Source organism: Pristis pectinata, chromosome 10 (assembly GCF_009764475.1).
Source record: "Pristis pectinata isolate sPriPec2 chromosome 10, sPriPec2.1.pri, whole genome shotgun sequence".
NCBI lineage: Eukaryota > Metazoa > Chordata > Chondrichthyes > Rhinopristiformes > Pristidae > Pristis > Pristis pectinata.
The window spans coordinates 62753591-62771752 of NC_067414.1; the positions used below are offsets into that span (position 1 = coordinate 62753591).

At 38.7% G+C, this 18162-nt stretch overlaps 1 protein-coding gene across 5 annotated transcripts in view; it reads right to left on the bottom strand.

The window, feature by feature from the left end:
* The window catches only part of wdr35 (WD repeat domain 35), a 60650-nt gene extending 42761 nt beyond the window's left edge, over positions 1 to 17889 (bottom strand). For 4 of the 5 annotated variants that reach the window (XM_052025000.1, XM_052024999.1, XM_052024998.1 and 1 more), the window contains exons 1-10: positions 17654 to 17889; positions 16248 to 16365; positions 15562 to 15633; positions 11162 to 11254; positions 9459 to 9587; positions 8127 to 8260; positions 7542 to 7707; positions 5629 to 5774; positions 3608 to 3733; positions 1050 to 1235 (exon numbers count right to left, since the gene is read on the bottom strand). In XM_052025000.1, the coding sequence (XP_051880960.1) occupies positions 1050 to 1235; positions 3608 to 3733; positions 5629 to 5774; positions 7542 to 7707; positions 8127 to 8260; positions 9459 to 9587; positions 11162 to 11254; positions 15562 to 15633; positions 16248 to 16365; positions 17654 to 17677 (1194 nt within the window). In that variant the 5' untranslated portion in view covers positions 17678 to 17889. The remainder of the gene's footprint in view (positions 1 to 1049; positions 1236 to 3607; positions 3734 to 5628; positions 5775 to 7541; positions 7708 to 8126; positions 8261 to 9458; positions 9588 to 11161; positions 11255 to 15561; positions 15634 to 16247; positions 16366 to 17653) is intronic. The other variant, XM_052025001.1, reaches the window with a different exon arrangement.
* Between the last annotated feature and the right edge of the window lie 273 nt (positions 17890 to 18162).

Genomic DNA, 18162 nt, shown 5'->3' on the forward strand with positions numbered 1-18162 from the left:
TTGTCCTCAAGTTGTGTTTGTAAATCAGGAGCATCTGTATAAACTATTTAATTCATAACAGTGTTATATAGTGATTGGACCTGTCAAAATTTTACCAATATCACTGCCAGAGGACATGTTCCACTGTTGACCCTTATTGTGACAGAATAAAACTATAAAAAAACTGATCAAACAGCTCATCCCTATTTTTTGGCTTTGGTCCCAACACTTCCTATCATATTCTATTTCAGTAGTTTTGGACCTCTGTTATTAAAAAAAATAATTATTCTTATTTTAATCTTTCCATTATTATTTCAATGCCACAGAGCATAGCATTTTTGCCATCCTACAACACAAACTTCCATAATTTTCCAGTACCAACAATAAGTGTTTGAAGTAGCAACCAAATAGGACTAAGCAGTATATTACATAAGTGGACCACCTCAAAAAGTATTCTGGAATAGCTTTCCATTGTGGATAATTTCTGCCATCTTGTAATGTTTTGACTAAAAGAAGTTGCACCTGTGTGAATAAGAATTGACAGGAAAAAGCAATGATAGATTGGATAAGAGCGAATGCACAGATCAAAAGCAGAAATAAAAACAGCATATTCCAATCAGATAAAGTGATGCTAATTTCGCCTTGGATCATTGCAGTGTGGAACTTCCGTGGGAGTACCAAGGAAAGGTTTTAATATCTGAGTTTATCCTATGTTTTGAAGCATTTGGAGCTATTTTCCCCTCTGTTTAGAGGATTAACATTCCTCCATTTTCTTTTATCTTGCCATTCTCAGCTGTATTCACGAGGACATACGTTTGCTGCAGGAGTACTCCACCTAACCCCTCAAGCCTGTATCATCCTTTCAATTATTTTCTGAACCTCGATTTAATTTGCTATTGTAATACAAAGATTTACCAATCCACATCTTGAACATACTTGGTTAGTGCTACTTTTCACATTAATGCCATCTAAACAGTTGATTAAGTACTTCTGTTACAGTATTAAAGTCCTTTTGAGGCGTATTAAATTTATGTCAAATGCAAAAATAGTACTCAAAATAAATTTCTTACCTGAAGAGAAGTCTCATCAGCCTTAGTTGCTAAAATACAGAAGTCGCCACATGTGGTTATTGAAATCAGACTCTTTACATACTTTATATACTTTTCATTGTTCTTGGTGTCCCAAAAGACTACACAGTATTCCAAGCGATCTGGTCTGGTATATGCATATACTACTGTGTTGGAACAATAACCCCACTGCAAAAAAAGACAAAATGGATGAATATAATTACTGAAAACAAAGTTATTTATTTAATAAAATTTAAATAAAAATTAACTTCCATGTATTATTAAAATAGCATACCAAAAGTTTGCATATGAAAGTCTGTTAATCAACTTTTCATCTCTTCAGTCGTTAAATATTTTAATACTCAGCCTTTATTTTGCATTGACTGCATTTCCAAATTTACAATATTGTGCTTCAACTGATTGCCAAAAAACTCGAATATTTCTCAACCAACACCTGAAAACATTAGATAATCACTACAGCTCTGCCATTTGTGGGTGTTAACTATGGACAGATTAATTGCCCCATTTCTCACACTGCAATGGTAACCATAGTGGAAAACTACTTATCTGGATGTAAATCAATTTGAGATGTCCTGAAAGACCATACATTAATGCAAGTCTTTTAATAAAAAACTGTTTACAGCCTTTAGTTGGATTTAGTATGAAAATGTGCAAACACCACAAAAAATAGTTAAGAGCTCAGAGAAAGGCAATAAAATCCAAATGGACTTTGTTAAAGGAATGGGTCCATGCATTACTATGTATCATTCAGATGGAATACTCAGAGGTCAAGATTTGTGTTATTGTGCAGAGATTACTGAAGTTTTACGACCAACATAGGAGAACTAAGCTTAAATTAACAAAGTACTTGGATCCATCATAAGTTTAAACATTCTTATAAAAAAACTCCCAATGAAATTTTATCAAATACCTTATGAAAAACTAAACAAATATCAACCAAATAATTTTCATGTACTAATTTTAACTTTCCTACTTAAACTATAATATTCTCCTTTACTTCAGATCTGGTTTCTTTCTGCAACTCAAAATAGTCTCAATGATGTTTTATGTATTAGTGAATCTTGTCTCTCCTTTCATATAGTAAATTTTGACAATGACATAACATTTTAAAACTAAATTTAAAAGAAGCTGTGTGTGAACTAAATGCATCTGAAATGAAATAGGGAAGTCTAAAAAGCCCGCCTCAAATGGAACCATTCATTTGAATTGAACAGGGCAGGAAGAAAGCCCACTAAATAGTTTTGTTTTGGTCTGTCTTATAAGGAATATGTTTGAGCAATCAGTTATTCAAAGGACCTTCTGAGAATTATTAACCTCATCGATCTTCTGTGCATTTTTAAAAATTTCTTATCTTATTAACATTTTGGCCTAAAAACTTCATCCCACAGCGTCATTTTTTTCCCCAAAACTAAACGTACAAAAATTGTTTTCCTAAGGTAGAACACAGTTGTTAGGTTGAATTCACCCACCCAGAAATGCAGCTGGGCACTTCAGAATGCAATTCACACTTCCATGGATCAGTGATTGTGTCTCAGTGTAATATAATGATGTTGTTCCCTATGGAATGCTTTTAAAGAATATTCCCAGGAGAAATTAGTCTGCACGATTCTGAGGTGGACCTATTGTTGGGTCATCTCAGTTCAAACAGTTTTTAATAAAGTTGTTAATCCTGCTGTGATGCAATTTAAATGAGTCCTCCTGGAGTCAGTGCTACCCAGTACTAGAAAGCCAACTCTCATTTCTGCTCTTTATTTTGTTTAATTGGTTTCATTTGGAGCCCTTCCACCACCCCTCGCTATCATCAATACAGTGCTGACCTCTACCACATCACAGATAGCAACCAGCCCCATCTCTTCCTTCCTCCACCTTACAACCTTCTCCCAAATGTCCCCTTCCACCACAACCTCTAGGCCCAAATCTCCCAAACTGACTCCCAGACATTGATCTTTCAACTCCCAGATATCAATCACCCACCTGATTATCATACACAGGCAGGAAGAGACTGCAGTTAGCATGCCCAATACAATTTGATTTGACTCAAAGGACCCTCAACTCTACAACCATGTTTCCAAAATGTCAACAGTATAATTATCAACAATTTCAACATCACTATTTTGCCTTGTATTTCCAAAGACACATGATTGAATGCCAAGTTACTTGAAATAGTAAAGTGTTTTTTTGTTTTATAACTGCCATAAAGTCACTTCCTCATTATTTTATTTAGTTTAATACAGATGAGAATTCTTCATTTAATCATTTCACTGAGGGACTGGTTGTTACTTGACAATTGACATTCCTCCATCTCTCAAATTTTAGGAACTATTTTCATTGAAAATAAGCAACCTGGTATTTTATTTTGGGAAATTTGCACAATTACATTAGATCCTCCATCTCTTTACTGAGAATTCTCAGTAAAGAAGCCGTTTTCTTTTCAATTCTTAACTACATTAAGTACTGTATAAGCAAATTTTTTGAAAAATTAATAAACAGGTCACCAACCTCACAATACACTTAAAAGTTTGAGTGTTGGGAGGTTTTACCTTGTAATCCGGTCTAATGTTGGCAAAATATATAAAAGAATCCACAGCAAGGGCAATTCTCAACCCTCCTCCTTCCCACGAAGCTGCATACATTTGCTTGCCAGGGACTTTTAATGTACGCAAATGCTTGAAGAAATGGGAAAGAGAGGAAAATATATTAAGAAGGTAACATAATATTATAACATTCCTCAAATTTAGGGGAGGCATTTTCCTTCTGAAATTGATTTTGATCCTAATTATTCCACGTATAGCACATCTACCTGAGAAGCTTTAAAGAAAATCATCAGAATAGTCCGGAACATCATTAGAAATGAATTAATGAAAGACTCTGAGTTAGAGAGCCCAAGGAAATGTTTCATATAGGAGTATACATGGGACTCCCCCTGCTCTGGGACTATGGAACAAATCTACATGATGATTCTGCTGCCTCCTCTGGAATCTCTACACCCAACCATGAGCCAAGCCTGTCAACCAGGCTGACTTTCAGATGGGACTATTTCCAGGTAAAAAGCACGTTTCAGGAGAGAAAACTCCAAGTGGGTCACTTTTTGTACCGAAGGTCCTGTTCCTGTGCTGTACTGTTCCATGTTCTGTGTTTCTTATCTGAAGTTCCACCACACAATTAATCCTTCCTACTTAAACAGCCTCATTAAAAACCTTGGTCTACGATTCATTTCCTTAACACATCCTAAAGTAGGGGTACCCACACCTTTTGTGCACAGCCACTTTCAGGTTGGGGCAATAGTATTATTTGAAATTTCTGCCAGTACTTCAATATGCATGTCATGATAGTGCACAGAGGCCACTGAGCAGATACAGTGATATGAAACAATCTAGGTCCACAGGTGGTGCAGGCTTTCAACACCAAAGCAGGTCTTAACCAAAGGAATGAAGCCAACCTGAAGCAATGTTAGACTGTCCAAGGATTCCATCTCCTTCCAGCTCACAGTCCTCTTTAAATTCCCAATGTTACTGATTTACAGCATACACTATCCCACTCCATTATCCATCTGATCTCATACAGTATCCATTACATCCCTCCTTCTCCACACCTCCAGCATCACCTGACCCATTCCCACATCCTCATTATTTACTGGAACCCCTCTCTGAACCATCCAACAAAACCCAACCTTCTCTGAAATCCACCTTAGCCATCTCCTCCCCCTCCAGTGATCCCCTTTTCAAACAACCCATCCCTCCCATATAGTCTTCATTTTCACTGGGACTTGATCACAGAGGAAGGGGCTACTTAGCCAAGCACATGCCCCATGGTTGTTATGCAAGATAGAATATCCCTTCAGCAAGCCACCCCAAGAATTCCAACAGATCAAATTTGACCATAGTGTGACTGCCCCCACGCTAAGGTATTTCACACCTAATTTTGATGTATAGTCTTTTTAAACAAATATGGAAGAGAACTTTTGTAGCAATACTTTAGTCATCTTTCACCAAGTTATTTATTTACTTAGTTCAACCATTTACAGTAAAACTCCAATAATTCAGCACCAGCAGGACTTTGGTGGTACCAGACTATCTGAATTTCTGGACTACTGAATGTTACTCCAGTTAATACCTATTAATAAACAAAAATTGAAAGCAACATGTGTAATGGTGCACAACAGTATAATACATTTTCCAGTGAACCCAGTGAATTTAAAACGAGTGGCAAACTGAGCCCGGCGAGTATAAAAGGAACAAGAAATGGAACCTGGTGAGTTTCGACCTGTTTCTGACCTTCTATGTTCCGTGGCCTCACAGCCAGCCCAAACTCTGGACTCTTTCAGACTAGTTCAGACCATACACCCTGCTTCACTCCAGATCCCAACGTGCACTCTGGAATAAGGAGTGAACCAAGTGCCGACCCATTGGGCTTTCTGAACAAATGGATACCAGATTTGAGGAATTTTACGGTAGTTCTGAATAGACGTAACCTTTCTCTGAATACCAAGTTCTTTATGTCATTAAATAGCTGGCTGTAAGTTCCACTCATAAAAATAATGATAAAGAGAAAAAACTCTCACCTCACCAAAAGGAGTATAGAACTGCACAACATTGATCTGCTTGTCTTGACCAGGTGACATCTGGGAACCAGCCACTGCCAACACACTCCCACAATAGTTCCACTGAATGCCAACCACATTTATACCAGTATCAAGCAGGACAGGATCTATCAAGTAGAAATCCTGAAGGTTATATTATTTATTCTATATACAGGGTAAAGATTTCACATAGGCTGCAATCAAGAAATTACAAGCAAAATTTCAATCGTTGGGGTACAGTTCAACTTTCCATTGTGATGCACCAAATGTAAAATCTAACCCCGAAACAAGACAGTTACACCCTGCTATGCAATTTTATTTTGCTTTACTTTAACAATGTTTTCACTCATTTATTAAAAAAGATTTTAATAAGCAAAATAAGGATTCTCAGTAAGTGCTTAGTTTTCCAGCTTTCACAAGAAATCATTAAAACTGACCTGTAGGAAAACTGTACCAAACCATTTAGTCATTTATAGATATACACAAGTTGGTGTCTTGTAACTTTGAAATTATTAATATGTACTGTTTGTTCCTGAATGCCTGGGGCTGTTGCAGGAATTGAACTATTTCTGTGCGACTCCAATAACTAAGAAATATCTGTCTTTTGGTTATTCAACACTTCAGTACCATTCACACTTAACACTGAAAATATACAAGTTTTAATTTTCACTACACCACTGCCACCCACCCCCCTGTAACATGATGATCAAAGATGGTTGTGCTGGGAAAGTAAAAGGGGAATGATTCAGAAGATGTTGTGGTGGTGCAGTGTGTAAGGAAAGGAAGATGTAGCAGCCCTGTGGTGGCAGTGGGGAGATTCGACGGTAGCAAGTGTGTAGGGAAAGGAAGTTATATCAGCCCTAACGGGAAATGGAGGGGGTTCTGCTTTCAGTAGCAGTGTGTGCTCCAAGAGTGGTGAATGACTCTTCACCAGTGCTTCCTACTGGGACTCAACTCCCAGGCTACACAAATAAAGAAACAGAGGCAAAAATGATGCTGTTCGGCCTGACACTGGCATGGGCAATTTATATTCTGAGAGTACTTAAGGCCACAATAGCTCTCTGACTCCAAAAATATTGTGGCAATGGGAAACATGAGACATGGGATGAACTCACTTCACTGTCCAGTAGGTAGTGAGAGAGTGCTACACCAACACAGCCTGAAATTTCTACAGAAGAGGTAGCAGATGATGAAACATACAAACGATCTCAGTGCCCAGGGCTCAACTTGGAAAACTGTAGCAGGGACATCTACAAATCTGGCATGCAGATCTACAACAGTATTATACAAGCAGTGGCTCAATCCCAGGAGCACGGCTGTTGCTTCCATTTCTATTAGTGACTGTAGTACCACCCTGGACTTCAGCCATGTAGCACTACACATATTGGCAGTTCCACATGGAAAGCCAATGCTAAACTGAAAATCTCAAGTTGGATTGCAGCAGCAGAAAACCTACTCCAAAAGCAGATTCCATAAAAGTCAGAGTCACAGGACCTAAGATTATCAAACCTACATTCCTTTATCACCCATCACTTGAATGCCTAAATGTTCTCCTGCACTCAACACTGGAGTGGGGGAGGGGGGGAGAGAAATAGGGGCATAAGGTGCAGATGATTATTAGAAAAGTTAACAATCTGAAGACAATTAGAACTGTGTAATGCCCTTTATTATTAGACACTATATGCACATCTAATACTCGTAAATAGATTACAAGCTGCATACGCACACATTCCCAATGGAAAACACTAAGGAAACTTGAACCTTGCTCCCTACCTACATCCCCTTCTCCCTTCCAACTGCTAGAAAAATGTTCTCTCCTAATTTAGTTACATCCACATTTTCAAAATGTAAATTGCCTTGAATCAATCCCACGTTTATGCAGTGATTGTACTTACTCTCATCATGCTCATGACGCATTATCTGACAACGACCATTGTCTAAACAGATTGCCAAGCAGGGACAGTCTGGTTCGACATAGCCTTCGGTTCCAGAATACCAATGGATACCAACAATGCTGACTGCACCAGTCACATTAATAAGGCACTGGAGCACAAGCTTCATCTAAAAGGTTTAAAGATATACTGAATGCATTGGAATCAAATTACAGACATGCATGTATTCAAAATTACAACATCAAAATGTGCTCAAACTGTTACTGCAGTGGCATATTTTGCAATTACTTACCTTAATAAAAATATAAAATGTATGCAATACCCGAAATAGAAATTTTAAAAATGTATGCTCCCTAATAGGCCGTAACAGAAATCTTTTATTTCACCCACACACACAGAAGAATATTAACCCTCCTTTATGGTACCTTCTGCCAACTTGAAATGGTCCCAAATCAGCACAAATAATTTAAAATATATGTAGGATATTTAGAATTCAATCTGTGAAGATCTAAGTAGATCAAGTAGGTCTATAACAATGACAACAGCATTTAATAACTTGAGAGAAATCATAAAAAGCAGTAAACGTACAATAAAATTTCCTTGACTGTCATATATATGTATTTCTCCATTGGCCATGCCAAATATAAGAACCTTGCTGTCTGGTGACCAGGCAACTTGACTCAGCTGTAGACCCTTCAATTCCTTACCCCAGATTCGGTTACCTGAGAAAATAATACAGAAAATTTGAATCCATCATTAAAAAAGTTAATTAAAAAGATACTCTTGAAGCAGTTACAAACAAACCAGTAGAAAAAAAAATCATCTTTCCAGTTAGTGCTCAATATGTGTATTATTATTGGCTAAACCTTTGGATCCAATAAAGTTGATAGTTGATATTCTTTCACATGTACAGTGCTAGTGACCAAAGTCAAATTTCTTGCCAAGTAGCTAACATTTATAATACATTCTAACATTTATAATACATCAAAGGAAGTTTCAGAATAGTTTTGTATTTATTTAATATTGGTTTATTCTATATGAATTAATATGCATTAACTGAAAAATTAATTAACTGATGTTACGGACTCAGTGAAAGTCCCTTTAAGATAGAGTGTGTGTGTGTGTGTGTGTGGGGCGTGCTTACGTCAATAGAAGATAAAGGACGTAATGACGTTGTTGAAGAAGGAAGAAGAAGAAGGAGAGAGAGAGAGAGAGAGAAGGGAGAGAGACACCAGCCTGCTTGTTTTCTCTATCGATGGATGAGAAACAATAACTGTGTTTGCCACTGAAATCCATGTATGGAAGTTGGAAGTAATCCGGTGGAGTTCACTTTGTTGCTGACCTGTAGAAGGAAACAGGTATTTGTGTGTGGACGACCACGGTTCGGATGCTTTTCGGGGTGAGGAAGTCACTACCGAGTAAACACTGAAGTGTCGTTTGGGTTCCATCATGGAACATTTGGATTTCGTATGTACTCTCTCTATGTTTTTCTACATCTACATCTTATCTTCAGACAACGGTGGTTGTTGAAGAACCCCTTGCTCATGTTTCACCTTATGGCTTGCGGAACTGAACTTTAAGAACCATTCCGGAACTGGGAGTTTTGGACTTTGTCACACACACACACGACGAGTTTAGTTTTGGGGTTAACGTTCGAGGTTTAACATTTTTGAATTCTAACATACTAACATTTTTTACTTTTATTTTACGTATTATCATAAGTAGTGATTAATAAAATAGTTTTTAACACTGAATCATGCTCAGTGTGTTTCTTTTGTTGCTGATTTTGTGACACTGATTTATTGTGCCTTTATTCTAAAGCAAGATTTAAATGAAAATACATTACCCATGAGATGTCATTGCAGATAAATGAATACAAGCTTTTTCACGATTACATTTTCTTAGTATGAAATACATTACCATCCACTGAACCCACAATGACAGCACCATCTTCGTACACAATGCAAATTTTCAGTCCATCAGCGTTCCAACTCATACCACGAACGACAGATTTATTCCTATTGTTGATCATTTCCTCATACCAAGAACCTGAAAACAATTCACAAGGTCTGCTTTTAAAAAAAATTTCAATGATCTTACAGAAAAACTGGGAAACTCTTGCAATGGGCACCATCAATTATATAACATCAATCATATAATATTGCTATTTGTTAAACACTATTTTCTAATGCTTAAATATGATACGATTATGTCACAAATACAGAGTATTTTTAATTATTCATTTGTCAGGATACAGGTGTCATTGGGGTGGAATCAGAAGATAGTCAAAATGGATCAACCACTCAGCATTTCTGACTGAATGCGACTGAAAGTGTTCAAGCCTCCTTTTCACCATGCGCATCCTCAGCCCTGCCATTACCTGATAAGCTTAGTGTCTCCTTTCCATATTAACTGTTTAATTTTCCACCTTGATTCATGGCTGCATGTTGCAGAAATGCAGACCTGACCCAAGTCATTGATGTGGGATTACTTAGACTTGTCTATTACATGTCACATATGTAGCCACTAGTTTGGCACCTCAGTTTTTTTTTGAAACATAGGTATTCCTGCTATTGCTCCTGACAAGCCCTTCTGCACTTCTCATTGAACCAAGGATGACCTCTGATTTGGTTATAGCAGTAGACTGATGGATATGCTAGGCCACATGGTTTCAGATTACAATAGTATATACTTCTGGTAATGATGTCAATGCACAACACCTCACAGATGCCTAGTTTTAAGCAGCCAGATCAACTCCAAGTCTATCCCACATTGTATGATTATAGTGCCACACACGATGGAGACAGTCCTCTACCAATGCTCTTGTGGACAGATGCATCTGCCACAGGTTGACTAGCTGGGTCAAGTACCTTTATCCATTGTGTTAGTTCATTTACTACCTATTGCAGACCCAAGTCTGGCAACTATGTCCTACAGGTTTTAGCCAGCTCTACCAAAAGTGGTGTTATCAAGCCATTCATGGTGGTGGACATTGAAATCCCCTACCTAGAGTACATTCTGTACCCCTACCATTTACGATGTTTTTTTCCAGGTATTGATTCATTCACTGAGAGAGGACGTCAAGTGGTAATTAGTTCTAATTAAAATTTTACTCATGATCACATTTTCACTTTCAATTTTGTATTTTTTTTAAATTTTCTCAAACCAAAATAAATGTCCATAATTTATCATTTATTCTAACTTTCCTTTTTTTCCCCTGATGTTCAACTTAATACCTTGAGTGTTTTTTTTATATTTCTCCCTAAGATTTTAACTTTCATTTGCAAAGAATAAAAGGGTATGGAACATACTCCAAGGATTTAATGGAGTACATGCAAGTTATAACTGTGAAATGTCCATGATTTCCACATGGGCTGTATAAATCAATTTGGTAACAGTAATTTTTAGCTTAATCTTGTATCTAACAATATGCAACAAATACAAGCTCCCAATAAATCATTTCATTTTGACTACTGAATTGACTATTCAATTCTTAAGTTTATCCAACACCATACTTAACTATATCAGTATCTATGAAAATCAATTTAGAAAACTTCAATACACATCAATAACTATTTTCTTTACATCAAACTCAATCTTGCATACAAGAAGAGCTAACTGACCTTTATACAACATCCACACAATAATGAGACCATTCTGGTCACTTGTTGTCAATTTCTGGTAATGCTCATTCCAAGTCACCACCTGTACAGCACCTAATAGACACAGTTTAATTAATACAACAGTCCAAATGAGTATCATTTTCAATCAGAATCTTCATTACTTAGGACGAAATATAATTGATAATTTATATTGAATTAAACTTTATATCTAATTACTAAATAAAATGGTTGTGACAATGAAGAGAAATAAAAGAGATAAAGGGACTTTAAATTTTAAAAAAATGTAATGGATAAAATAGTTAATGTATGCCAAGTAGAGATCGAGTAGCTGTGCTGGGGAGGGAGTAGCCGTGCTGGGGAGGGAGTAGCCCTGCTGGGGAGGGAGTAGCCCACGTCTTCCTCTACTTTGATTGTTTACTGGTATTTGAAAGTGTGAAGATAAAATGAAAAACTGTACATACACCATTTGATTTGGAATTTTGTACCCATTTTTAAAGAGATAAAAGCAGAACACATTTCCCACCCCCATTTTCTCGAGTGTGGACTAGAACATCTAAACACAACTAAGCACTTTGTGTGGCGACAGCACACCTTCACAAATTTTTTCCTCTAGCTCCTCTGTGCATCATGCACACATAAATGCTGGAATAAAAATGTGAACCTGTCCTGTTGTCACATATACATTTGTTAAGCTGGTAATGCCTGCCACTACCCTGACTGTCCCTTGACCGCCCCCCCCAACCCCCACAGCATGCCCCTGTTCCTACATAGCATCTTCCCCAATATCATGACTCACCACACAATTCTCTCATTCCTAATCTAGAGCCTAACTGATATTTTCTGTGATTTCTACCCTCTAAAATGGTGAAAGCTCCTTGCTGAAAAGCCTTTGTGCAAGGTTCTTGCTGTAACACCTTGTTAAACACTACGTGTGCAAAACTGTCCCATGCATGCAACGGCAGGGTCCTTGCACTCTGAAAGAGGCCTCTATTGAAGAGCTGAGGCTACCTTTAGAGTAATTAAAGGGAGCCTGATGTTATCTGCTTCACCGCTACAAAGTCTGAAATGTTCATACTCCAGATAGGTTACTCTGTTGGTGTGTTTTTTTTTACTTTGCTCTCTCCCACCCCACCTGCCAATATCTTCTGCAAGCTCTAATGATCCTTTCCCAACCACTCACCCATAATCTTCCCAATCAATTCCCCACAACACTGACCTTCTCAACCCTCCTTTTCAAACACAACACATTGTGCCTTGTGCACAATAGAATATCATTGTCAATGGGCTCACATAAAATTGGGATGAGCCCACTTTTGCAGAGCCACTTTAAACACACAGCCATTTTACAATTTCAGAGCGTGCATCTCCACTTTGTGAGAAACAAGTTATTCACGAAAGGAAAAATCATTATGTTGAGTCATCTTTAATGATGAACCACTCAGGGAATCAGGTTAACAAGTTAGAGAAAAAAAGTATTTTACTGACCATTGTTGCAATGAAGCCAACTTTACATATTCCAATAAAAGAGAAATTTAAAATACATCCATAACAACCAAATTTATTGATTAAGGCAACTGGTGAGAGCCACTTCCTTGCTATGGATCAAGAGAATTAAACAGTCAGTGGAAAAAAAAAGAAAAATCTGTCCATCTTTATACTTGTTTGCAGACAATTTATTAGTGCCTGCCAGAAATAAGAGAATATCATTCACTCTCTTGACAGTAACTGACCCACACAAGAGAGAAGAAAATATTCCTTTTTTGAAAAACAAGTTTAAATACTAAGTTCTGCTCTGCAAAAACCAATTATTTTCTGAAAATGCAGAGGATGGATAAAGAGATTATGAAACAAATCTCTCACCGAAGGGCATATTTAATAATTCAGTCAACAAAGCCACCATAGAAAGAGTCAATGCCACAAGCAGGTTATCATCGATACATGGTACAGAAACAGGCCTTCGGCCCAACTCATCCATACCGACCAAGTTCCTAACTGAGATAGTCCCAATTGCCTGCATTTGGCAAATATCCCTCTAAACCATTCCTATCCATGTAACTGTCCAAATGTCTTTTAAACATCCTAATTGTACCCATCTCTACCACTTCCTCCAGCAGCTCGTTCCACATACCCACCACCCACTGTGCTGATAACTTGCCCCTTAGGTCCCCTTTAAATCTTTCCCCTCTCACCTTAAACTATGCTCTCTTGTTTTATACTCCCCTTCCCTGGGAAAAAGACTGAGACCATTGACTTTGTCTATGCCCCTCATGATTTAATATATTTCTAAGGTCACCCCTCAGCCTCCTACTCCACTCCAGAGAAAAAAGTCCCAGCCTATCCACCCTCTCCTTATGGAAGGCCTCCAGTTCCAGTAACAGCCTTGTGAATCTTTTCTGCATCCTTTCCAGCTTAACAACATCCTTCCTAATAACATGGTGACCAGAACTGTATACAATACTCTAAATGCTGTCTCACCGACATCTTGTAACATGACATCCCAACTCTTGTACTCAGTGCATTGACCAATGAAGGCAAGCGTTCCATATGGCTTATTCACCGTCCCATCTACTTGTGTTGCCCCTTTCAGGGAACTATGTACTTGTGCCCCTCTCTGTCTTACAACATCCTCCAGGGCCCTGCCATTTCCTGTACGTCCTGTTCTAGTTTAATTTTCCAAAATGTAACACTTCGCATTTGTCCGAGTTAAATTCCATCTGCCATTCCTTGGTTCATTTTCCCAGTTGATCTAGATTCTGTTGTAACCTTAGATAACCTTCTTCACTGTCCAATATATCACCAATTTACATTCTCATCCAAATTGTTAATATAGATGATAAATAACAATGGACCCAGCAGTGACCCCTGTGGGCCCCCCCCCCTCCCCCGCTGGTCACAGGCCTCCAATCTGAAAAAAAAAGCTCCATTACCGCTCTCTGTCTCCTACCACCAAGCCAATTTTGTATCCAATTGGCTGGGTCACCCAAGATCCCATGGAATCTAATCTTCCAGACCAGCCTATCATGCAAGACCTGTCAAAAGTCCATGTCGACAACACCTACTGCCCGGCCTTCAGCAATCCTCTTGATCACCTCTTCAAAAAAACTCATGAGACACGATTTCCCATGCACAAAGCCATGCTGGCTATCCCTAATCAGTCCTTGCCTTTCCAAATGCAAATAGATCCTGTCTCTCAGAATCCCTCCAGTAACTTTCCTTACCAGCCTGTAGTCCCCTGGCTTGTCCATGCAGCCCTTCTTAAATAAAGGCACAATATTAGCCACCCTTCATCCTTCTGGTACCTTATCCGTGGCTAAGGAAGATACACAAATCTCTCCCAGTGCCTCAGCAATTTCTTCCCCACCTTCCCACAATGTCCTAGGATACACTTGGTCAAGTCCCAGAGAGTTATTCACCTTTATGCATTTGCAGACCACCAGAACCTCCACTTTTGTAATGTGGATGTGTTTCAAGACATCACTGTTCTCTTCCCTGAATTCCCTAGTTTCCATGACCTTCTCTACAGTAAATATAGACAAGAAGTATTTGCTTTAAGACCTCACCCATCTCCTGTGGCTCCACACATAGATGACTACATTGGTCCTTAATGGGCCTTATTCTCTCCCTAGTTACCCTTTTGTTCTTAATATAGCATCTCTTCGGATTCTCCTTTACCTTTTCTGCCAAAGCTATCTCATGTCTTTTTTTGCCCTCCCCATTTACCCCTACATCCCTTATATTCAAGGAATTCACTTGATCTCAACTCCCTATACCAGTCACGTGCCGCCGCCTTTTTCCTGACCAGAGCTTCAATATCCCTTGTCAACCAGGGTTCCCTAATCCTGCCAGCCTTGCTCTTCATTCTAACAGGAACATGCTCATGCTCATCCTGAACTCCCCCTACCCTATTTGCCAGACAGCCTCTTCCAATGAACCTTTGCAAGTTCCTGCCTAATACCACCAAATTTCACCTCACCCCAATTGATCGTACTTGTCAAATTTTTAGCATATATTTTTCATTCCAATTAGCAAGTATCGTGACCATTAAGATACAATTTTGAGCTGGAACTAAATTATCCACGATATGCCAAATATTTTAAAAGGATACCAATGAGTTTTTTGTGCCAGCACTTATTGTAGTACTTACTGTAGCCAGCCATTATGACCTGCTGCAACAGCTACACTATGATAATGTGTGGTCATGCACCAGTATTAAGAGTATTGTAAAGAACAAGTTAAAATTGCTTCAGTTCAAGCAAATCAATACACTTGGATTTTACATTCTAATTGCTTCGTAAACAGTTTAGCAGAACTAAAAGTGTTATTTTATATAACAGCTGAGAACTATAGATTCTACAGTAGACATTCATTTTTCACCACATATATATAAGAAGAAAACTTACCACTGTGTCCTTCTAATGTCTGATTCATAGAAAGGTTGCTAGGTGCTGCCAATCCTTTTAATCTCGTATCATCTACAGAAACCAACAATGACCAGATTAGAAACTAAATATTAATATTTCTTATGGCTTTAAATATGGATACAAAATGGAAAAACAAGAATAGACTACAAGAATGCCAAAACTTAGCAGGCAGTACAAAAGGATCAAAAGTGCCAAGCGCATTCTCCATCCCATCTTTTCTCTCCTATACACAATTGTCTGTGATTTCCTCTGTGAAGGCAGACTGGAACTGAGATTCAAAGATGACTTCGATCCCAGGTCTATTAGATGTCATGGAAACATCCAGTAGATGTTTCCTGCACCCAAAAGTATACTAAATAGTCCCAGTTTCTCCAGAAGCAAAATCTGGAGATTCTGGAAGCCTAAGATAAACAGAAAATACCAGAAATACTCAGCAAGTCAGGCAGCTGCTGTGAGGAAACAATGCTACCATTTCAGCCTAATGATCTTTCATCAGAACTCTATCGAGAACTCAAATGATTGAGTTCAAATGAAAGGTCACTGAGCTGAAAGTTTCCTTCTCCTTCCACAAATTGCAGTGCATTTCCAGCATTTTCTATATTTATTTCAGACCACAATTTATTTAAAAATGTTGTTGAATGCTACTTAGCTTTAGAATTTTCTACCTGTCTGTGTTTCAAGCTTTAGCACCTTTAAAAGACCATCTTCCCCACCACAAGCAATAAATCCTTGGTCTTTATTCCACGAAACACATCTCAATTGAATGTTATTTGGGATGGCAATCTGAATAAAAAGCAAAAGAAAATGGAACATTATATATATAAAACAAAATTTCAACACAGATTAAAAATTAAGCAATCATATTACTGCAGGTGCTGCAATCTTTATCTTGCCTAAACACATTCATATTCTGTTCAGAATCATGTCCCACTCACTCAGCACCTTTAGATTTGCTGTCTTATGTTGGTTCTTTGTTCCCCTAAATCTGATGTTTAAACCTGATGCTGGTGTCCACTTCACATCAACTTCCACGACATCGTCCAGCCTTTTGCCCATTCCTGCAATCTTTGATACTCCAACTCACACCACCATCAGTAGCTGACATTTCAGATAAATGAGTTCACATGGTCTTGAATTTCTCCCCTCAAACTCTTCTGCTTGTTTTTCTTTGCCCTTAAAGGCCTTCTTAGAAATTCTTTTCCCAAGTTTGCAGTCATTTCTGTTACATCTGTCGCCATAGTTTAGCATTAGTTTCCTTTGGCTGAGATCCAGCATATAAATTTATAATACTGTGATTCTCATTGGCACTGACAAAAACAGTACATCTAGCCAAATGGAAAGAGTTTGGCACTTATTTCAAGTCCTAACTACACTTTCCATTTGCAAATAAAAATTACAATGAACAAAGAGTCAACGTATCTCCCAAATCACATCCACAACAAATCATCAATGCACTGTTCATCTTTTCAAACCGTGCTCCCTTCTTTCTACAATAGCTGACAGTTTCATTTGTTGGCCATACATAGTAAATCATCCACCCAATCCAGTAAGCCCCTGTACATTTAAACGAAGTGGGGTGCATGAGTAGAGGGAGGTAGGAGAAATTCTCCTACAGTTGAAGAAGTGCAATCATGATGTCTTATATCGGTGAATTTTGCAGCTGCTTGAAAAGGTGAACTATTGACATGTCGAAGGATTTGGTGAATGAGAGAGAATGGAATGATATGAATGGTCCCCGTTCAGCAAAGCAAACAGTTCTAGGCAAGTAAAATAAATCAAAATTTCTCAAAGCAGAACAATAGTTAGGACTTGAAACAATATCCATAAACAAACTACGACCATGGCTATTTCATAAATTGCATTTCAAAGCAACCGAGAGCAAACGTAAACAACCCCACCCCCTGAAGACTCAAAGTAACAAGCTTCAACACGCAAGATCATGACCACAGTGCGCATGCGCGACGCTCCCTGCAGCCGTTCGCCCCCCCGAGCTCCAGCCATTGGCGTCCAAACTTCGCCGAGCTCCCGCGGCCTAGTCAGCCAAGGAACCCCCGAACGCCGACAACCTCACCTTCTTGCTCAGGTAGATAAACATGGCACCAGTCGTCGATCAGCTGGTCAAGAAGCGGGCGTATTTTCGGCACTTTAATCCCCGCTCTCGCTGCTCCACTCAGAGTCAGCGGCAGGCGATCGAACCGCGTCTCCTGGTAACCACGGCCAGCCAGCGCCCTCAGCCAATCACTGCCGCCTCAGTCACCCAGCGGCGTGCCAATGCCCAGCCAATCAAAGCGTGAGGAGGAAGGAAGCTTTTAGCCAATCACCGGCCAGCGGTGTTGCTCTCAGTCTGACAATGATGGGATTTGTTTGGGATGTTGGAAACCCTGTGCACCTTGCAAACCGTTGCATTGAGACCAATGCACGGAAATATGCCATTGGCCTCAACCAGTCCGTGTCTTTCCACTCGCAATGGACATCACGACAAGAAATTTGCTACAAAAAATATGACTCAAGTTAAGGAATATATGATGTTGCTGCACTGAAGTATATAGCAATCCAAAAGCAAAATTTTGCAGATACTGG